The sequence below is a fragment of the Ranitomeya variabilis genome, chromosome 1 (genome assembly GCF_051348905.1).
Source record: "Ranitomeya variabilis isolate aRanVar5 chromosome 1, aRanVar5.hap1, whole genome shotgun sequence".
Classification (NCBI taxonomy): Eukaryota; Metazoa; Chordata; class Amphibia; order Anura; family Dendrobatidae; genus Ranitomeya; species Ranitomeya variabilis.
Window position 1 is genome coordinate 951,614,546 of NC_135232.1, and position 23,871 is coordinate 951,638,416.

At 42.8% G+C, this 23,871-nt stretch overlaps 1 protein-coding gene across 4 annotated transcripts in view; it reads left to right on the top strand.

Annotated features, from left to right (window-relative positions):
* GAB1 (GRB2 associated binding protein 1) overlaps positions 1-23,871 on the top strand; it is a 126,355-nt gene that overhangs the window by 86,242 nt on the left and 16,242 nt on the right. For all 4 annotated transcript variants that reach the window (XM_077279262.1, XM_077279263.1, XM_077279264.1 and 1 more), the window contains exons 4-6: positions 10,014-10,609; positions 13,097-13,176; positions 13,266-13,569. In XM_077279262.1, the coding sequence (XP_077135377.1) occupies positions 10,014-10,609; positions 13,097-13,176; positions 13,266-13,569 (980 nt within the window). The remainder of the gene's footprint in view (positions 1-10,013; positions 10,610-13,096; positions 13,177-13,265; positions 13,570-23,871) is intronic.

Genomic DNA, 23,871 nt, shown 5'->3' on the forward strand with positions numbered 1-23,871 from the left:
ACTTCACGCTATATACCCCAACATTTCAGATCAATGCTTTAGAGGATGTGGCGCAGTAGGAGATATGAAGCATATTTGGTGGGAATGCCCGATAGCCTCGGCTATGTGGCAGGAAGTTGGATTATTAATCGGAAAAATGTATGGCCGGACAATACAGCCTGATCCAGCCACATTCCTCTTGGGAGCCAAATACCCGGGGTTTACTAATAAATTTCACAGGCTGATAGGCCAACTGCTTATGGCCGCCAAGCTACATATAGCTACCAACTGGAGGTCGCCGTTTCTCTCTGTCCAGACAGTTAAAGATAAAATGAACTCAATCCTCTTATATGAGCGTATACATGCGACTAGGGAAGATCTGTGGGAGACCTTCTACCAGATTTGGAAACCGTGGATGGATCTTAACACGAACTTAAATCTTGAACAAAACCTGACTTTATCTATTTGAGACTCTGTTGTCCTGTGAGAGATTCTGATAACACCGGGGTTGAGCCGGCGTGGGGTGGGGTGAGGGGAGGTGGGAGGCAGAACTCATAAAACGGAACATAGTTCAACCTTGTCTAGTAAATATACTATAGCTCACTACGAAATAAAGTGTAGTATCTCATTTCCCTCCCCACTTTCCCTTTTTTATGTCTCCCCATGTTCTTGTCTTGTCATACTTGTATCTTCGAATTCGAATTTGAGTTAATATATGTTTGGTTTTGCCACTTTGTTCTTATTGAACTCCCTTGTAAGGGAAACTGTTGTTCAACTGCTATGTTATTGAAAATAAAAATTATTGAAACTAGAATGGTGTCACACTTGGGTATTTTCTATCATATAGAACCCTCAAAATGACTTCAAATGAGATGTCCCTAAAAAAAAAAATGGTGTTGTAAAAATGAGAAATTGCTGGTCAACTTTTAACCCTTATAACTCCCTAACAAAAAAAAATTTTGGTTCCAAAATTGTACTGATGTAAAGTAGACATGTGGGAAATGTTACTTATTAAGTATTTTGCGTGACATATCTCTGTGGTTTAAGGGCATAAAAATTCAAAGTTGGAAAATTGCGAAATTTTCGAACTTTTTGCCAAATTTCCATTTTTTTCACAAATAAACGCAGGTAATATCAAAAAATTGTTGCCACTATCATGAAGTACAATATGTCACGAGAAAACAGTGTCCGAATCACCGGGATCCGTTGAAGCGTTCCAGAGTTATAACCTCATAAAGGGACAGTGGTCAGAATTGTAAAAATTGGCCTGGTCATTAATGTGCAAACCACCCTTGGGGGTAAAAGGGTTAAAGGGAGTTCAGCAGGATTGTGCACAGCAATCTACAGACCGTGTCAGTCAAATGATATCTGGGTTGATGAAATCTGTCTTGTGGTTGTTGTGTAATGTTTATTTTCAGTTTTGAATTAATGATATGCTCGTGCTCCAGGACGGCTTGTGTTGTGGGGGTCCTCATGTGGTGCTCTAATTAGGTATTCATACTGAAGACTGCTGACAGGTCACTGATCCCTCACTGACCGGCCCCCTAGTTTACATAATGCATATATGTACATACTGTAAAAAAAAATCAACGGCGCCTGCGCAGTAGAAGCTATCATTGTATATAGAGGTGATCCGATAGCTGCTATTTCAGGCGACACCATTGGATCACCTCTATATACACCGATAGCTGCTACTGCACGGGCGCCATTTTCAAATGGATTTTTTTCATTATGATCAGGATAACCTCAACCACATTTATTAATACAGTACATATGCAATTATGCTGCAGCGCAGGTGCCACAGCTGTCACATGCCTGCAGAAGGGTTTTTGATTTTTTTTTCAGTATATACATATATTCATTACGTAAACTAGGGGGCAGGTCAGTGAAGGATCTGTGAACTGTCAGCAGTCTTCAGTATGAATAGCTAATCAGAGCACCACATGAAGACCCCCCCACAGGCCGCCCCAGAGCACGAGGATAGCATTAACTGAAAGCTGAAAATAAAGATTAAGCAACAACCACAAGACGTATTTCATCAACCAAGTTATCATTTTAATCAGTATAACAGCACCGACCTGACATTGTCTGTAGGTTACTGTGCACAATTCTGCTGACCGGTTCCCTTTAAATTTATCCTGATATATTTGATCAAACCTTTAATTAACTCCTCCATAAGGTAATGACTGGAACCGCTTCTCTTTGAGGCATGTGGAATTATTTGGCAGGTGGCTACTGTTTTTCCAGTTTTGTTTTGGTCAGTCTGCAGTGCAGTCAACTTTGTGTGATAAGTTTAAAAAAAAAAACTGTTCACTGCAGTAAGGTGAGGAGACATGCATTAAATATGTATCTCTGCTCGGAACAAAAGTCGGAAATTCTTCACTATTCAGGAACATTTAAAAAACACAAGCAGTGGGAAGTCTGCTACAAACATCACCTAGGTGACACTGAGTCTGCTGTTTATACATCGCCTAGGTGACACTGAGGCTGCTGTATATACATTGCCTAGGAGACACTGAGGCTGCTGTATATACATTACCTAGGAGACACTGAGGCTGCTGTATATAAATCACCTAGAAGACACTGAGGCTCCTGTATATACATCACCTAGGTGACACTGAGGCTGCTGTTTATACATCGCCTAGGTGACACTGAGGCTGCTGTATTCATCGCCTAGGAGACACTGAGGCTGCTGTATATATATCACCTAGAGGACACTGAGGCTGCTGTATATACATCACCTTGGAAACACTGAGGCTGCTGTATATACATCACCCAGGTGACACTGAGGCTGCAGTATATACATCGCCTAGGTGACACTGAGGCTGCAGTAAGTACATCGCCTACGTGACACTGAGGCTGCTGTATATACATTGCCTACGTGACACTGAGGCTGCTGTATGTACATCGCCTAGGAGACACTGAGGCTGCTGTGTATACATCGCCTAAGGGTACTGTCTCACAGTGGCACTTTGGTCGCTACGACGGCACGATCCGTGACGTTCCAGCGATATAGTTACGATCTCGCTGTGTCTGACACGCTACTGCGATCAGGGACCCCGCTGAGAATCGTACGTCGTAGCAGATCGTTTGAAACTTTCTTTCGTCGTCAAGTGTCCCGCTGTGGCGGCATGATCGCATCGTGTAACAAAGGTTGTATACGATGTGCGCACAGTAACCAACGGCTTCTACATCGCAAATACGTCATGAAATTATCGCTCCAGCGCCGTGTATTGCAAAGTGTGACCGCTGTCTACGACGCTGGAGCGATATTGGAGCGACGCTGGAGCGTCACGGATCGTGCCGTCGTAGCGACCAAAGTGCCACTGTGAGACGGTACCCTAAGAGACACTGAGGCCGCTGTATATACATTGCCTAAGAGACACTGAGGCTGCTGTGTAGACGTCGCTGGTCAGTGTCTGGAAGTAATCCAGCGTTGCGTTTGTTCATTACTAAATATTTTGTGCACGCACACTGTGGAAGTATTAACCCCTTAGTGACGCAGCCAAATTTTTGAAATCTGACCAGTGTCACTTTATGTGGTAATAACTCTGCAACACTTTAACAAATCCCAGTGATTTTGAGATTGTTTTTTTCGTGACACATTATACTTTATGATAATGGTAAATTTAAGTCAATATGTTTTGTGTTTATTTATAAAAAATATAAAAAATTTGAAAAAAATTTGAAAAAATTAGCAATTTTCTAAATTTGAATGATTATCCCTTTAATCCAGATGGTCCTACCACAGCCAGCCATTAATAAATAGCATTTCCCAAATGTCGGCTTTACATCAGCATCATTTGTAAAATGTTGTTTTATTTTGTTAGCATTTTAGGAGGTTTAAAAATGTAGCAGCAATTTTTCATTTTTTCAAGGAAATTTACAAAATTTATTTTTTTAGGGACTTATCCATGCTGGAAGTGCCTTTAGGGGTCCCATATGTTGGGAAACCCCCAAACGTGATACCATTTTAAAAACAGCACCCACTGACATACTGAAAACTGCTGTCAGGTAGTTTATTAACCCTTCAGGTGCTTTACAGGAATTAATGCAAAGTGGTATGACACAAATGAAAATGTGTATTTTTACCACCTAAATGCCTCTAACTTCTGAACAGGTTCCACCAGCTGTCAGACTCTAAGGCCGCTATTTGGTCGTGAATTGCCATGGCAAACATCAGGACCACACAATCATGATCAGAGGGCACCAATTGGGATAAAGAGGAAACCCCCACACTCTGTTAACCATTTATAATGATGTAGTCACTATTTACAGCAGCATCTAAGGGGTTAAACAGATTTGGATGGTGCAAACACTGATTGTGGCTGATACAGCAAGTTGTCAGCTATAGTGGACAGCCGACAGCTGCTGGATTGTCACCTGTATGGGGAGGCTATGCTCTTATATCTCAGGTCAGTTAAAAGACGTATTGGCTGTGATTAAGGGGTTAAAAGGACTGCGGTCCACAGGGAGTCTGCCCTAAGACCAGACCGACTGACATATGTCCATGTGCCAGAGTTTCCCCACCCCTGTTTTATGGGGTACGTCGTAATGACAAGTTCTCTTTGAGTACCTTTGTCCTTGTGCTATAGCCGCTACATATTTTCTACATCAAAATCCACAGATATCCAGATATGATACCGATTTTCAAATCCTTCAATTTATTTAGAGCTGAGGATTTTCTGCCATTTTACAATAGCTGAATTATAAATGATATATTCTAATAAGTAGCTGCTTTTCTATATGGGAACAAATCCTTCTAGGGACATATGAGAAGTCATTAACTTCCCAGCCATTATTCAATGGCACGTTTTGGAAGCTGGTGAAAGGTAACCTGACAGCTGATGCATTCTGCCCGATCCCTGGGCACTGGTTGTGTGATCTCAGCCAGCTATGTTTGACCCTGAAATGTTGTGGCGTCTCTTCCTGTGTGCGTGTATGGGGAGGGTCCGGTCAGTCAATGACAGCGGGTGGTGAAAGCTGCTGGGGACCTCTGTCCGAGTTGGTACCCGGCGGCTCCTCTCAGCCCACTGTCAATGGCTGACGGGTATCTCTCTACACACGCACACAGGGAGAGACCTGTCACTCCAGGACATCGGGCAGGTAGTCATGTTTGTGAAACCAGTGACATTATGGACTCAATCGATTTTCATTGTCCTTTTTCTTTTTTACTGTACACGTCTAATGCGGCACAGATACATGTGCTATGGCAATATGATATTTGTTTAGACCTTCACATTGTCCTGTTCATTCCTATGTCACTTTGTTGATAAATCAGACATGGGTCATCGTCTCTCGCCTCAGAGGAGGATTATCTACTACTTGAAGATTTTGAGAGCAAAAAGATTTCCTGGCAGTGAGTGCGGTTCTTGTATTGCCAGGTGCACTCTGCATGGTGTTTTCATTCACTCACACCTAGCATTTTGGATTGAACGTTTTACAGATTTAATGGTCATTACTGTGGATGCGTGTGGTGGTCTGAAATGTGGGTATTAAAATGCATCACCCATTATGTTCATATAGTTTAAGGGCATGCAGAGATGTCAATCTGTTTTGTGTTTTATCATGCATTGTTACTTTTCTCACATGTTCTGTTTTTTTGCTTGTTTGTTTTTTATTTCTTTTAACCATCACCTCATTCACATTGAGTCTCCACAGAATTTATCTCACATTTAAATATTTACCCAGTAAGTGATTGAAAAAAAACCTCTCCCATGTAGATATAGTGCAACATGTTTAAAGGGAAAGTGATACTTTGATATCTGCAATCCGATGTCTTGTTCCAGAGATATTAATGTTTTTCTTGATATTTAAATGTGCTGTTAAGGTTTGTGGGCCGGACACCGATCTGCATGAGAATCTGCCCCCAGAGCTTATTTGAAACTAAAGGGGCATTACCAGTGTGAGGCCTGTAATGACTGACACTGCTCTCATAATCACTCATAGCTCTACAATAAGATCAGAGCCAACACAGTATAGCTGAACTTTGTCTCATTACAAACACATTTTCAGCTTTCTTCTCACAGCGCTTTCAGCTCTGCTGTCCTGCCCTCACCTCTCATTGGCAGCCTGTAAGATGGAAACTGAAGCTCTGAGAGGAACCTGCAGATGTTTCTAATGAGGCAAACTTCAGCTCTGCTGTACTGTATTGGCTGTTCTCCTGATCCCACTGCAGAGCTATGTATGATAACTGTCAGTCATTACATGTCTCACTCTGGTAACTCTCCCTTTCATTTACAATAATTTTTGGAGGCAGATTCTCAGAGAGATCAGTGTCCGGCCCATAGATCTTTACAGCTCATTTACATATTATGGAAAATGTTGATTTCTCTGGAATAAAACATCAGCTCACAGCTATCAATATATCATTTTATTCAACTTTCTAGGACCTGCGTGCCCACATACACTGTTTAGGTGAGTTGAATCTGCTGACAGATTTCCATTTTTTTTTTTTAGTGGCCCATTGGTCACTTGTTGACTATGTACAAATAGTGTGGCTCATGTTTCTACGTGCTGAGAAGCAATGATGGTGATAGACCAAATGCTAATATGATCGTTCTGTCACCAAATCCCCAATACAGTACTTGTTATCGTCAGCACATCCCCTCTGTCACAGTGTGGCTGATGATTTTCATGCATGCATCCTACGAATGACTGTTTTGTTCGTTCGTTGGGTGATTGCCTGCATGTTTATATGGGCCAATTATTGACTTTGGTAAAATGGCCTTTAGAACAGAAGCTTAAGCCCAGGGCTTATGAGAAGACCTTTTTTGTGCGCTGATTCTTACTGGTTCACCTACACAAGCAGAAATCGGTCCACTGTCTGCACAAGAGGACTATTAGATGTATCCATGTATCCATCACTGGTCATATTAGGTGTGTCACACTCACGCCCTGACTGGTGGGCGTGAGCCAGGGGGTTTGTGGGCCCACTGTGCCACAAACCAGACTACTCTGGAAGGGGCGTGACTAGGATAGCTGCCTTGGTTTTCACTGGAGCCTCTGATGGTGAGGTCAGGCTTGTGCGGCAGGCAGCTGCCAGGTGCTACTCCAAGTTGGTGTCTGACGGTGGCTGCTGATCCCACTTGTGAAACAGGAACCCTAGGACAGGTGCGGGGGCGACGGGCAGGACTGGCAGATGAGCACTGCTGAAACTCGGACGAGTAGGCAAGCGGGCACGGCTGAGACGCAGGGCAGGCGGGCACGGCTGAGACGCAGGGCAGGCGGGCACGGCTGAGACGCAGGGCAGGCGGGCACGGCTGAGACGCAGGGCAGGCGGGCACGGCTGAGACTCAGGGCAGGCGGGCACGGCTGAGATGCAGGGCAGGCGGGCACGGCTGAGACGCAGGGCAGGCGGGCACGGCTGAGACGCAGGCGGGCTCGGCGGGCACGGCTGAGACGCAGGCGGGCACGGCGGGCACGGCTGAGACGCAGGCGGGCACGGCGGGCACGGCTGAGACGCAGGCGGGCACGGCTGAGACGCAGGCGGGCACGGCTGAGACGCAGGGCAGGCTGGTGTGGTGTATGAAGGAACAGGTAGAGACCTGTTCACACAGCGGATGCTAGTACTGAAACAGGACAGGAGTGAGTGGAGAATGAAGTGACAGGTTGGGACCTGTTCACACAGGAGATGCAGGTACGGAAACGAGCAGGAGGGAATGAAGTAACAGGTTGGGACCTGTTCACACAGGAGGTGAACCGCAAGGCTGCAGATAAGAGCGGTAGAGCAGCAAGAGATTGTGCAGCAACAGATGCTAAGCAGAGCGGAACCACAAGGTATGCGGAGAGGAGCTGCAGCAAGAGATTTCTGCAGCAGCAGAGCAGAGAGGAATGGAGTAGAATCGCAGGAGTGCGGAGCAGAGGTAGAAAGTGGTACAGAGAGAACACAAGGAAAGACATAGCAGAGAAGGAAGCCGCAGACAAGGAGACAGAGGTAGGACAGATTTCAGACAAGGTAATGGAACAAGACAAGGTACAAGAACAAAGACACTGAGACCAGGATATACAGCCTCCTGGAGGGCAGACAAACAAGATCTTGACAAGGCAAAGAGAAGAGCCTCCAGAGAAGGCAAAACACAGAGCTAGGCTTGGCAGCTCAGAAGCAAGACACTAACTCAGTTTAGACATAGCTCAGGCCCAGACCACAGGGTGGAGCTGCCCTAAATACTGGAGGCCTCCTTGTAATTAGTCAGGAATAGATTAGACAGGTGCACCCCGATTCCATAAGAACCAGAGAGTTCTGGCACCGCCCCCCTATGCACACAGCTAGGAAGCATGCAGAGAGCAGAGGCACAGAACATGGAGCCGGCAGCAGACCGAGATCACAGCATGACATGGAGCAGTGAGTAAGATGGTGTGCGAGGGATGGGAGGCCATGCAGTGATGCCGGCAGAGTTGTTACAAGGTGTATGTTCTAAGAGGGAATCACAAGGGCAGCAGTGGGCACCACAACAAGTATCTGACTGCAATCCTTGCTCACACAAAGCATTTTTTATGATTCCAGTTTAAAATGCATTCTTATTTTATAAGATCTAGCAAATAAAATGAAACCCGACACTATGCAGTGAAAGGGACCCCGCTGAGCTGATACTGGTCCTGAGGAGGGTTCATCATCGTCAGAACAGTGGGAAGCCCCTTTAATACATAAACTTATAACTGCTCACAAAATGAGATTTGGTGACAAAGGAGGGTTTTATAAAAGACAAAGAAATTGCTTTGGATAACATTGAGTTAGTAAATGGAGATGTCAAAGTATTAGTTCCTGACTTCACAATTCTCTACTCATAAATGACTTGTTAGCAGACTCTTCTAGCTGTTAGTAAGTAAAGACTTTTCTGACTTAGGCCTTTTTAGAAATCTGGGTACACAGCTCTTCTCTGGAGCCCAGCCGCCTATTTCACAACATATAAGATAATATACAAATACACATTTGTTCAATTCATGATTATGGGCTTTTAATTTTAGTTGTTATTATTCACTACTAATATTACTCCTATGTTTTAGAACCTGTTCTGTTAGCACGCAAAGGTTTATGCTTCAAAATATTTTTGTATCAATAAAAAAAAATCCAAAAATGCTTTAGGGAGAAATGTATACGTATCCCTGAACTTGGTTTTTGCAGCCAAGATGAAGACACCCATTGTTTCTGGTGCCAAAATGTAAAGATTTGACGAACAATGCACAATAGAGGAAACGTGCTTATATTGGGTTACACATCTCGTTAATTACATAAGCAATAGTTCTAAAACGATCACTCCCCTGGTTGCTCGAACATCTGTTTTACCTAATGATCTAATATAGATGTGTACTCCATTATATATTTTAACATCTTTCATGCATATTCTCTCATGTGCTGTCTCCTTACTAAATTAAACAAAATATATTAATTGCTCCAGTGAAATGTCATTTTTGCGTCTGAGGTTTGGGCAGATTGCTTTTTGAGCAGGATTGGAGAACAATCAGTGTTTAAAAATATATAGAAATTAGATATATGTTAGCTCTATAGAAGTGACGCACGCACACAAAACAATACATGCATGCTCGGTTTGGCGGAGCATGCTTGTGTATTCAGTAGGTGGACCAGAAGAGCTGCAACCAGACACCTCTGATGGTGGCTTATGTTCCCCACTATTAACTGTTAGTGGAAGAGTTGGGCCCCCAATATACATGAAATGATCGGCTGCTGTTTCCAATATTTTCTTCTGATTTGCTTGCAGGGAGATTGTAGAAAGTGGATTTGAGTGTGTGTTTGGTGTCATACAGGGCCATAGTTAGGAACGGGCAATTTTGCTCTATATTAAAAATGCACCCTGGACTACAACGTTCAGTGAAGGTTAAGAAATAAAACCCATTCTGGAAACAGAACATTTCTCTTTAATGGAGATGGCACATGAGAAAATGGCCTCATCTTACTAACGTGTAATGTTGCTTGCCAGTTTTGGATTCCGGATATATAGTGTAATCTCGCATTCAGCTTGTGATGTATTTGTCGAGGATGATGAATAATGATTTCAGGTTTATTTTATGTTCAGATGCCACCCGGATTCTGCAAAGTCTGCGCCATCTGAAACTGACTGCAATGACAACGTTGCCACTCCTAAGACCTCCTCCTCCGCACACAAAAACACCGGCCTAAATGGATACTTCCAGCAAACTAGCGTATATGACTCTCCATCCCGTGCTGGATCCTGTTCCGAATCGACTTTGTATAACCTCCCGAGAAGCTATTCGCAAGATGTTTTACCAAAAGCCGTGTCTCCCTCCGGTACTGATGTGGATGGGGATCAGAGTGTTTTTAATTTGTCGGGGGCCTCCTTATTGGAGTCCCAGCTAAGGCATATGTCTATAAGCTATGACATTCCTCCCAGCTCGGGAAGCACTTACCAGATACCCCGGACTGTGCACGAAAACTCTCTAGGGCAGTCTACGACAAAGTTAGAGACTATTGCAGATGTTCCACCGCCAAGACCACCAAAGCCTTATTACTCTTCCGAGCGTTCCCCCGCAGAACACAGTTTAACCCGCACCGCGTCAGAGACCGACAGCAACTACTGCGTCCCTACGGGAGGAATGGCCACATCACGTAGTAATACCGTTTCTAACTTAGAATTAAATAAATACCGGAAAGGTAAGGGTCTTATCTAATAAGTTATGGAAATGAAGAAATGTAACTTTGTCAGGAGCCATGTAAGGATTGTGTATGTTCACATTCTAACCCATGGTTCTGGCAAAAATATACATTCCTGATACTAAATGTGTAATTTTATTGCAAATGCCGCCTCTCAGACTCACAAGATGTGATCTTCTCACCCTTATGCCCCTGCTCCCAATAATGTATAGGCTTCTGGGTCACGTGTAATCCGCAAAATGCACTCGTTGCGTTTTGGAAAATTTAGGGTTCTGTGGCCAGGAGATTGACCTGGGTAATAACACACTATCTACCTATTAACCAGAAAACCATGCCAGGTAGTGTTCAAGCTGTGCTTACAAAGGTCACAAATCCAATTATATCTATCTTGTTAAAGTCTGATCAGCTCCATTTCATAATTTTATCGATCAGCAATTAAATATTACACTGAAACAATGCTGCCGCACAGAAAACACTGTAGGATACAATTGTTGGCACATATCCATTTAGGCAGAGTTAAATTGCGGGTCATGCCAGTGTTTTTCTGATGCCCAGGCTGCTTTTCTCCAATTTTACTGATATAATTGAAAGAGTAAATGTAATTGATTTTTAAAAGTAAGAAAGGAAATGTTCCCCTTGTAGTTTCATGAACCACAAAAGAAGAGAAAAGTAGCATGCCATGTGCACTGGGATCACCTGGAAAAATAGCAAAATTTTATTGGTACTACAAACAAGCCAGAAAACATTAAAAACATTTAAAAAGTCATAAGATGACTTCAAAGGTATACAACAGCCCACAATAGAGCTGCAGTCCTCTATCAGATGATACAAAGTTAGTTATTCATATAATATGCAACTCTCAAAACAAGACTTATAGATGTACATGGTCAGCACACCTGAAGGAAAAATAATCCTCTGTGTAATGCTATGCATACATCTATAAAGTGTCACAATGCTCAACAGATATACACCACATGCTGCTCAAATGCATTAAAGAGGTACCTCATAAGTGGTAAGATAACCCAGGATGTCAAGGAATATACAGCAGCATGTAGCATTGCTTAAGAAGCATGTGATGGTCCGTGTATAAGCAACAAGTTGCCATGCACTCGAGCAAAGCATTTCCCAAACGAAAAAAAATGTGTAAGGCACTTGAATACTGCACAACCTGCAAAAATGCAAAAAAAGATAATTACATAATGTTTCGGACTATAAGACGCACCTAGGTTTTAGAGGAGGAAATTGGTGAAAAAATTGAAGCAAAAAAAGTGATAAATTTTGTACTTAATTTCCCCTATCCTGGTATATATGGTCCCCTCATCCCCATCCTGATACACATGGCCCCCTCATCCCTATCCTAGTAGGACTGGCCCCCCTCATCCCTATTTTGGCAGGAATGATCGCCCTCATCCCTATCCTAGTATGCATGGTCCCATCCCTATCCTGGAATGCAGGGCCCCCATCTCGTCCTAGTATGCATGGCCCCACCCAATATTCTGGTATGATTGACCCCCATCCTGATATGCATGGCCTCATCCTTATCCTGGTATGATTGGCCCCCACCCCCATCCTGGCATGCATGGCCCCATCAGAAAACATAAAAAAGAAAAAAAACATTACACTTACCTTCCCTGCGCTCCCTCGCAGCATCTTGTTCCCATGCCTGCAGCTGCTTTATGCTGGTAAGCAGTACATGGCAGGGACATCATGCGCTGTCCACAAGCAGAGCTCAGCTGCCGGAATACTCACTGCTCTTCACGCTGGGACTGTGCGCGCAGAGAGCAGTGAGTATTCATTGCTCTTCAGTAGCGCACACAGTGTCAGCCACCGGCTTCCTGCTGCTGCCGGCGGTCACGTGTGCCGCTACTTAAGAGATATGAATATTCACCTCTCTGGACGTGGAGAGACGTGAATATTCATTCCCTTTAGTTCTAAAGAAAACTACTCTATATGTATCCATTACAAGAGATAAATGCATTAATAGACATTGAAGGGTGCGCTGACCATATAAATCAACAACCAAAAAACACAGAAAAGTGTCAGTAACCAAGTGGCTTTCTGTTCCATGATATGTTCCTGTAAAACGCAACCAGATTGCCTAACATGGTGCTTGTTAAGAAATACAACACAGCACCCGAAAAGTGCCACCTATTTCTTTCCGAAAGACCCTAAATTTTAGATCTTTCACACAAAGTGTTACTTGAAAGGGCTTCATAAATATGACTTTGGAAGGATGTCATTAATGTCTCCCATGTGGTAGGCGGCATTTCAAACCAAAGACCACGTGTATTCAGAGGACAGTTGTCTCCTGACCTCCATTTGGCCACCAAGTCAGGAATTGAAGAAGTACATGTCATATGAGACTGAAGCGTGAATACAGTTTACCGTGCCTATGTCAGTTCATTTCCCACCTGTGACTCGATTTAATTTTGCTTTGTAATTTTGTCATATTATTTTTTTAAACCAAGTTTCTGTTTCTATTTGTAGATATGAGTTCCCAAGAGTTGTATGATGTCCCCCGTCCTTTCTCCAGTGACAGAGCCAGCTCACTCGAGGGCTTTCATTTCGTAAGTGACTGTATTTGTTGTAGTTGACACATCATGTGACAAGTTTGACTTTTATGCATCACTTTCAAGTGTTAACCTTATACTTTCAGAAAAACCGAAGCATGCTGGCAATGGGAAGCTTCTCCACAGAGGAATTGGATGAAAACTATGTTCCTATGAACCCCAATTCTCCTCCTAGGCAGCATTCAAACAGCTGCACAGAACCCATCCAAGAAACCAACTACGTCCCCATGACTCCAGGCACCTTTGACTTCTCGGCCTTTGGGATGCAAGTACCACCTCCAGCTCACATGGGGTTTAGATCCAGTCCACAAACCCCTCCAAGAAGGTCTGTGCCCACAACTGACTGTGAGCCGCCGCCTGTGGATAGAAATCTGAAACCTCATAGAAAAGGTAGGTTGGGGTTACAGCATCGACTGCTGCTTTCTGCTGCCTCTAGCGACCAGTACTACCAAATGTTGCTAAAAATCTAACCTGCTTCCTTAAGAGCATCTAAAGACTGGGGATGGCTGGTGTCTAAAGGTGCTCCTGGATTCTAATGCAAAAAGACTAGAAACTAACTTTTTTTCATTTTTATTTTGTGGTACACAGTTGGGTCATCAGTAAGCACTCATCCTTTTAAAATATTTTTATTAACGGGGTTGTCTCATAAGTAAAGTACAGTTTAATTAATAGATCTTGGAATAATAAGTTGCAATGTTGGATGTGTAGAAAAAAAAGGTAATCTTATAAATGTGTGTGGTGTGTCCCTGCTCTGTACGGTTATTTGCTGGGTCCGACCATGCTGAGCTGCTCCAATTCTTGGTTACCCACACCATAATTCCTGGCCAGGATGGGAAGCATAAGGGTTTGTGCACACGGCCAGTGATCGACAGTGCTTTTTACGCAGCACATGTCCGCTGTGTCCAAAGCGCTCCCGGCTATTGAAAGCAGGTGATTCCGCATGTGTTCATTGAACCGTGCGGATTCACCGCGTCCCATGTATTGTATGGGTGAAACTTATCTTGTGGAGGCTCGCTTCTCCGCTAGATAAATAGATGTGCTGCAGTCTGGAAAGGCGCGCCACATGTCCGTCTCCGCAGGTGAGCCGCGGGCATCCGTGCATGCATACAGGGCATGGGATTTCTTGAAATCCCGTCCACTATGCTGTAACATCTGGACGCTGTAGATCTACGCCGCTTCCAGCCTGCAGTGTTTACTGACTGTGGGAACATACCCTAAAGGGAACCTATGTAAAAATAAAAAAGAAACCACTATTAACCTGCCGGATAACCTCATATTTGCAAATTAATATTCTTCTGAAGCTATGTGCCTGCCGCACTGAGAGCCCTGCTGCTGAGCCGGCTGTCAGTCAGTGCCAGGTCGTGGTTACAGCCGCCGCTCACTATGCACTGAGCTGTGACTGAAGCTGCGCCCGTATGACTGAATGCCTGAGGCTGCAGGGGGGGAATAAGGTTAATTTCCTTCTGGCAACAGACTTTCAATGCAGTGGCCGCACTGCTTCAGCATGCTATTAACCTGCAGATTAACCCCATATCTGCAGGTTGTGTTTTTTTTTAATTCTTTTACATGACACATTTCCTTGACGGAACTTTATAAGAGTATAAAAACAAGGCAGCAGGGTCTCGCCGCTGGATCTTTGGAATACATTTCCCTGCCTGTTTTATCACAGGATTGAGTGCCTCTACTGCTCTTCCAGCACCTAGAGTTGATCAGGAATCAAGTCATTGACATGAGCACTGGTGGCGGCTGAGCGCTCCGAGGGCTGGAGCCGCAGCAGATACACTTGTTCCTGTAATAAAGCAGGCAGGTCTGTATACTCATATCATAAGTAACTTCTGCTTCCTCCCCCCTTTGGCCAGGAGCTGTGATGCGGACTATGAACTGGGGCAGTTCGGACACGGCCATTACACAGCACATTTATAAGATTATCCCAGCACAGGAACATTTTTTTTGTTACACATTCCACTGTGAAAATCCTTATTTGAATATCTTTTAATCAAAATGTAGATTGCTCTTATGGCAGCTCCTGTAAATACGTTCAGGGGATGGAAAGTGGGTCACTGCTAAAGCAATGGTTATCTGGTGTTAGAAAGAAGCCTGATGTTGCTTTCTGTCAAAGATCCAGAAGAACAATATTTTTTTTCATGTGTTGCGATCCATTTCACCCCTTCATATCTCATTGTAATACTTCTGTCTCTTGCTTTTTGGCTTTTGTAATGTTGGAATGAGCATGCAGTGTAGAGCCGAGCGGCCATTCTGTGCATTCCTCCCCTCCGCTTCACATTCAGATGCCCTCCGGATGTTTTTGGTCACGTTACTACAGGATGAGAGAACTGTAACCCATCTGTATATCCTACTAATATTTTATAAATCTGCAGTTTTCTTCATAAAAATCTAATGTCTCTGAGCTTAACACAAGCTGCTTCTTTCATAAAGGTACTCTGTAACATTACTCTCGTATAGATTTTATAGGCTGTAGCCTTATAGGTTTAGTGCCAGATTATGACCTATTGCTTATTAAGTACTCGCATGCATTCTTGCCCATTTTCTGCCTTCAGTTTAATTTTAATGCCATCATATGTGTAATTTAAAGGGATGTTCCAAGATACTATTTTAATCTACTGCATATTGGTTGCAGTGGGCATGTTTTTTTAAACAAGAAATTATATATTCACCTGGTTTTTTTTTTCTGCGCTGTTCCAGCATATCCTCCCTACCAATCTGTTTACCTTGACTTTCATTGGTCAAGACCCTTATACAACATATGACCACTGCAGCCAATCGGTGGCTTTTGTAAAATACAACTCAACTGCTGAGGCCAGGGATCAGCTGCAGTGTTTTTTGTGCGGTATATTGAATGTCGCTGCTGCATTCAAGGTAAACAGAAAGCTAGCAAGGGAGGATTGGGTCCACAGCGCTGGAATGGTGGGGAGTAGCTAGGGGCAGCTTTATAAATATCCTTTAAGAGGTTGATCACTACTTACCCTAAGGATAGGTCATTATTGGTAAAGTTATTAGTCTCTGATCTGTCAGGATTGGACACCCGGCACCACCGCCGATCAGCTGTTATCAGTGCAGCCACCAGCCAGAAGCACTCACTTGTGAGCTAACATCTTCTGATAGTGGCTGCCTATTGATTTTTATAGGAGATGGATGTGCAGTACCCAGCGGCTACTATCTGAAGCTGGAGCAGCGGTGCAAGTGAGTACTTCAGCTGCCGATACTGATAACAGATGATCGGCGGAGGTGACTGGTGTCGGACCCCGACCAATCGGATAGGTCATCAATGCTAAAGTAGCGGACAACCTCTCTAACTATAGTTTTGTGTCCAGAAATTATCATTTGAAAGGTTTTGCCTGTTGGAGAATATTACTATTAAAATCCAACAGCTTTCAGTAAAGCCATGACACTATCCATAGTTCCTTTACCAGATGTGCTTAGCACAACACTTTTTACAATGATGGGGATTGATGAAAGGTTGAAGATCAAACAGGAAAAAAAAATCCAACCTGTCGAAGTCCCAGATAGCAGATGTCAGGCGCCACATATATTCTGACCGTGAGCGGCTTCTATGTAATCCGTCCCATTCAGGGTCTTTAGTTGAAATGTTTAAGCCTTTTTGTTTTGTGACTTAGATGCTTAGATTTAATCTTTCCTTCTTTCCAGATGCTTTTACTTGTAGTGTTTTTACCCCTTTTTTAGCACATTTCTATTTTATATCAAATCAGCTTGTGTTTACTGCATTAAATTAGGACTTATTTTCATAAGAGTTTTATAGAAGAAAACTGCGGTTACAAACAATGGTCACATTTCGGGTGAATGGATTCCCGTATTTGTTTTTCTAACAGTCCCAATTATTCTGACTTTCCTGAAGTTCTGTTGTACCAGTTTGTGTTGTGCTTTATTTCGGGTTATGCTTTGCTTCCCATTTGCACATTATTTTTGCCTGTATGTAGGTATAAAACAATGGGCTTTGTGTAGAAGACCTCGCAGCAGGACCTTATATTCTGGGAATAATGCCGGGACTAGAGTCATTACATTGAAGAGCGAAACGTAACAAGGATTGTGGGGAGAAGACCATAAATCGTCTGTCCCCCCTATAAAGGTGTAGTCCTGCGTCGTCTAATCACAAACCCCAATGTTTAACCTGCTTTGCTTCTTGTTCACATCATACAATTCCACTACAGGGAGGATTGGTGTTAACTTTTCATACGTTTTTTTTTTTTTTAATTATTCTTTCTTATACATCAGAAGAAATTCTTTTAAGTACCGGTATTTTGTTTAATACCTTATTGGCCAACATGCAGATTTTGTAGCTGATGTCACCATGTTTGGGAACATGGGTGTTTTAGAATCACAAAGGCACCACATTGATCCATCGGAATTGGAAATCCCAGTTTTGTGGTTTGTGTCAATGCTGCTCTGAAATGTTTACATTTTTATTGTTCTTTATGCTGTTAGATGTGAAAATGATGTTCAGAAAATCTACCCGTGTTCTGTATATCTGAATAGATTGTTCCGAAGCAAAAATAAAACATTTACTCCCCAAGAATGACAACTGAGATATTTCATATTTTTTTTAAATAGCTATTTCTGTTTAGTAATAAATAGAAGAATTGAGCAGCACCTTGTTTGGTATCTGTACGTGGACGTGGGGATGATGAGTAAATGAGGCAACAGTAGTGATGTTTGGCACATGATAGGTGAGGGTGTTGGACCCCCTAGTACCACCAATTTTGGATACGCGTTCAGCCCTTTTAATGTGATATTACATTTCATCTCTTCTATGGCGCCACATATGAGCGCATGACATTGGTGCATGAAGCCACAGTTTTTTGGCGCTCCCAGACTCAGTATGTTTATACATTTCCTGGTGGAATAACTGCACAATGGAAATGTCAGATGCTCCATGATCGTAATTTCATGGTAAATTCAAGTATTTGCTAAAACGGACAAGTCAAGAGAGGTGACAGGATCTCTTTGAAGTAGTCCTAGATTTTGTGTGGGGCAATTTTGGTATTTGACAGGACTTAGTTTTAATAAAGGTATTCAAAAAGTCACTGTCACTCTTGTACTTAAATCGCCACATATAGAGCATAATACCTTTTTAAAGGGTTAACCGGACTAACACTGTGACTGCAGACTCATGCATCCTCCAGCGCACGCAGTGGATTGGCGGTTTCTGATCTGGGCATGGCGGTGATGTATGCGACATGCTCACTCCTGGGTAGAGCCGTTGAATTGGTGAATCTTCGCTCCGTACAATGAGCGAGGCTGTGCCCACTAGTGACTGCAGACTTTTCATTTTAGACAACCCCTTTAATGTAATGTAAGCATTTCTTGCATTGTTGCTGTACATGAGTTGTAAGTAAGTAGGATCTTATGTGCTTATGTGAAAAAACATCTGTCCTCTGAAAACTCTTATTAGCCAATCTGTCCTTGTAATATGCCGCCATTACAAAGAGCAGAATATTCAGAGTACACTGAATACACCGCTGTGCTATACACATTGTGCTACTTGGATTCCAACATTTCTGGAGCCATTGAACTGGATTATCACAAATACATTATTAATTTTCTTTTGGGGTATTAATTTTTAGAGTGAGTCCACAGAGATAACCTAAAAATGATATGCAGCTGTTGTCGTTGGTTGGACTCGAGACCAGGACCTCTGTGCCACCCCTGAGCAAACTTGCTGCAAATACAATAGCAGTGTGTGTCCTCTTTGTAATCAATAGCAAGTTTAACCCCTTCCTGGCATATAATGACGTATATTATATTTGGAGTGTGGCTGTATGAAGTGGTCTCAGGAGCTGAGCCTGCTCCATGCACGGCGGGACCTGGATGTGTTCTACAAGAGGCACCTGCAGCGGTCTAACAGAAGTTCCGCCCTAGACTTCTGGCCAACCTGCCATGCGATAGCCAGATGCTGCGGATTGTGTAATGGCAGCTCAGAGCCTCCTGAAGGCCCCCAAGCCGTGTTGATACATATGAAGCCCTTCCTGTGTCATTGCTCGTTCCTTATATTAGTATGGAAGTATATTGTAAAATTATCTATCGCCATGCATTGTACAAGCAATTGCAGGATGCTTGGAAAAAAAAAAATGTTTAAAGGAAAAAAGTTAATTTCAAATCTCCCATACCAGAAATAAAAATATGCTTTATTTTTTTTTATTTTTTATTTTTGTTAGCACAGCTTCCATAAGTCTATTTTGAAGTGATATTTATTCCATGTTGTTGTTATTATTATTATTTATATAGCACCATTGATTCCATGGTGCTGTACATGAGAATGGGTTACATACAAATTACAGATATCATTTACAGTAAGCAAAATAACAATTACAGACTAATACAGGGGGGCGAGGACCCTGCCCTTGCGGGCTCACAATCTACAGGATGGTGGGGAAGGAGACAGTAGGTTGAGGGTTGAAGGAGCTCCGCTGTTGGTGAGGCGGTAGCTCCGGTAGTGGTGAGGAGGCAGCGGGGTCAGTGCAGGCTGTAGGCTTTGTTGCAGAGGTGGGTTTCGGTTTCCACCTGAAGGATCCGAATGTGGTTGATAGTCGGACGTCTTGGGGCACAGAATTCCAGAGGATGGGGGATATTCGGAAGAAGTCTTGGAGTCGATTAGGTGACGAGCGAATAAGTGTGGAGGAGAGAGAAGTAGGTCTTGGGAGAACCGGAGATTACGAGATTAGTTCGGAGATATATGGAGGAGACAGGTTATGGATGGCTTTGTAGGTCAGTATTAGTAACTTGAACTGGATATGCTGAGGGAGTGGGAGCCAGTGAAGACATTTGCAGAGGGGAGAAGCGAAGGAGTAGCGAGGATGGACTAGAGTGGTGCGAGAGTGTTAGCAGGGAGGCCACAGAAAAGGATGTTGCAGTAGTCGAGTTCGGGAGATAAGGGCATGCACAAACATCTTAGTAGATTGAGGGTTGAGGAAAGGATGGATTCTGAAAATATTCCCTGCATAGAAGCTGAATAAATTGACACCTTGATATCTGTGATCCAATGTCGTATTCCAGAGAAATACACATTTTTTTTTTTATATGTAAATGAGCTGTTAAACTCTATGGGCCGACACTGATCTCCTCAAGAATCTGCCTCCAGATCGTATTTTAAATGAAAGAGGGAGTTACCAGTGTGAGACATGTAGATCTGGAGAGCAGCCTGTCAGCCGTTACATGTCTCACACTGATTACACCCCTTTCATTTCAAAGAAGCTTCTGAACAGCTCATTTACCTATTAAGAAAAACGTGTATTTCTCTAGAACAGTGTTTCCCAAACTCCAGTCCTCACGGCCCCATTAGTTCGTGTTTACAGAATTTCCTTAGTATTGCACGGGTGGCGTAACGATCAAGGGATCAGGAACTCTTACATGTGCAATACTATGGAAATCCTGAAAACTATACCTGTGGCAGGCCGTGAGGACTGGAGTTTACAAAGTACTGCTCTAAAACAAGACATCGGATTGCAGATATCAAGGTATCATTTTATTCAGCTTCCTAGCACCTACAGTACAGACCAAAAGTTTGGACACACCTTCTCATTTAACGATTTTTCTGTATTTTCATGACTATGAAAATTGTACATTCACACTGAAGGCATCAAAACTATGAATTAACACACGTGGAATTATATACTTAACAAAAAAGTGTGAAATGACTGAAATTATGTCTTATATTCTAGGTTCTTCAAAGTAGCCACCTTTTGCTCTGATGACTGCTTTGCACACTCTTGGCATTCTCTTGATGAGCTTCAAGAGGTAGTCACCAGGAATGGTCTTCCTACAATCTTAAAGGAGTTCCCAGAGATGCTTAGCACTTGTTGGCCCTTTTGCCTTCACTCTGCGGTCCAGCTCACCCCAAACCATCTTGATTGGGTTCAGATCTGGTGACTGTGAAGGCCAGGTCATCTGGCGTAGCACCCCATCACTCTCCCTCTTGGTCAAATAGCCCTTACACAGCCTGGAGATGTGTTTGGGGTCATTGTCCTGTTGAAAATTAAATGATGGTCCAACTAAACGCAAACCGGATGGAATAGCATGCCGCTGCAAGATGCTTTGGTAGCCATGCTGGTTCAGTATGCCTTCAATTTTGAATAAATCCCCCAACAGTGTCACCAGCAAAAGCATCCCCACACGATCACACCTCCTCCTCCATGCTTCACGGTGGGAACCAGGCCTGTAGAGTCCATCCGTTCACCTCTTCTGCGTCGCACAAAGTCACGGTGGTTGGAACCAAAAATGTCAAATTTGGACACAGATTTTCACTGGTCTAATGTCCATTTCTTGTGTTCTTTAGCCCAAACAAGTCTCTTCTGCTTGTTGCCTGTCCTTAGCAGTGGTTTCCTAGCAGCTATTTTACCATAAAGGCCTGCTGCATAAAGTCTCCTCTTAACTGTTGTTGTAGAGATGTGTCTGCTGCTAGAACTCTGTGTGGCATTGACCTGGTCTCTAATCTGAGCTGCTGTTAACCTGCGATTTCTGAGGCTGGTGACACGGATAAACTTATCCTCAGAAGCAGAGGTGACTCTTGGTCTTCCTTTCCTGGGGCGGTCCTCATGTGAGCCAGTTTCTTTGTAGTGCTTGATGGTTTTTGCCACTGCACTTGGGGACACTTTCAAAGTTTTCCCAATTTTTCAGATTGACTGACCTTCAATTCTTAAAGTAATGATGGCCACTCGTTTTTCTTTATTTAGCTGCGTTTTTCTTGCCATGATACAAATTCTAACAGTCTATTCAGTAGGACTATCAGCTGTTTATCTACCAGACTTCTGCACAACACAACTGATGGTCCCAACCCCATTTATAAGGCAAGAAATTCCACTTATTAAACCTGACAGGGCACACCTGTGAAGTGAAAACCATTCCCGGTGACTACCTCTTGAAGCTCATCAAGAGAATGCCAAGAGTGTGCAAAGCAGTCATCAAAGCAAAAGGTGGCTACTTTGAAGAACCTAGAATATAAGACATATCTTCAGTTGTTTCACACTTTTTTGTTAAGTATATAATTCCACATGTGTTAATTCATAGTTTTGATGCCTTCAGTGTGAATGTACAATTTTCATAGTCATGAAAATACAGAAAAATCTTTAAATGAGAAGGTGTGTCCAAACTTTTGGTCTGTACTATGTGTATGTGTGTGTATGTGTGTATATATGTATATATATAATGTATTTGCACAATCTCCTGGCCTAATAAATATATATAAACAGCTGCCGTGGGTTCTTCTATGCAGCTGCATTGCACTCTGAAAATGGTGGAGGCCCACAAAGCAGGAGAAGGATATAACAAGATAGCAAATTTGCCATTTCCTCAGTTCAAAATGTAATTAAGATATGGCAGTTAACCAGAACAGTGGAGGCCAAAATAAGGTCTGGAAGACCAAGCAAAATTTCAGTGAGAGCTGCTTGTAGGTTTGTTAGAGAGGCAAATCGTAACCCTGGCTTGACTGCAAAAGATATTCAGAACAATATAGCAGACTCTGAAGTTGTGGTACATTGTTCTCTTGTTCAGAGACACCTTCACAAATATGGCCTTCATGGAAGAATCCTCAGAAGAAAACCTCCTGCATCCTAGCCATAAAATTCAGCGTCAGATTTATGTAAAAGAATATCGAAACAAGCCTGATTCATTTTGGAAACAAGTCCTGTGGACCGATGAGGTTAAAATAGAATTGTTTGGCAACAATGATCAAAGGTATGTGTTCAGAAAAAAAGGACACAGAATTTCAGGAAAAAAATTCTCGCCTACCATTAAGCATGGGGGTGGATCAATCATGCTTCGGGGTTGTGTTGCAGCCAATGGCACGGGGAACATTTCACAGGTAGAGGGAAGAATGGATTAAATTAAATTTCAACAAATTCTTGTTGCTAACATAACACCATCTGTATAAAAACTGAAGTTGAAAAGAGGATGGCTTCTACAAATGGATAATGATCCTTGACACACGTCAAAATCCACAATAGACTACCTCAAAAGGTGCAAGTTTTACAGTGGCCTTCACAGTTCCCTTATTTGAACATCATTGAAAATCTGTGGCTAGACCTCAAAATAGCAGTGAATGCAAGATAACTCATGAATCTCATAGAACTAAAAGAATTTCCCAAGGAAGAATGGATGAAAATCCCTCAAACAAGAATTGAAAGACTCCTGGCTGGCTATAAAAGCGTTTCCAAGCTGTGATACTTGAAAAAGGGTGCGCGTCTAGGTACTAACCATGCAGGGTGCCCAAATGTTTGCATCGGCCCATTTTCCTTTTTGTAGTTTTTAAAATGTAAAAAAATTTACAATTTTTTTTGGGGGGGCCTAAAATACAAAGTAAATTTGTCATCTTTAACTTTAGTCCTTTCAGAGATCATTTAATCCTCAACTTGCTTAACTGTTCACTATAACAGTAATTTTGACCAGGGGTACCCAAACGTTTACATGCCAGTGTAGCCTTTTTCCTCGGTATGTGAGCCTTTCTTTGAACGTCATGTGATAAGTGCATTGGTCTAGATGGTGAGGGAGGTTCACCGTTTAACATCCATCCAGTCAGAGTGGAATCCTAAGAGTTTTCATGCTGTCAATTATCAGTAGATAGTGCTGTGAAAGGATTTACCTATTACTTTCCACATATATCCATCTCTTTGTGAAATACATCCTTAATAAATAATTTAAATGCTTGATTGCTATCGATTTTTA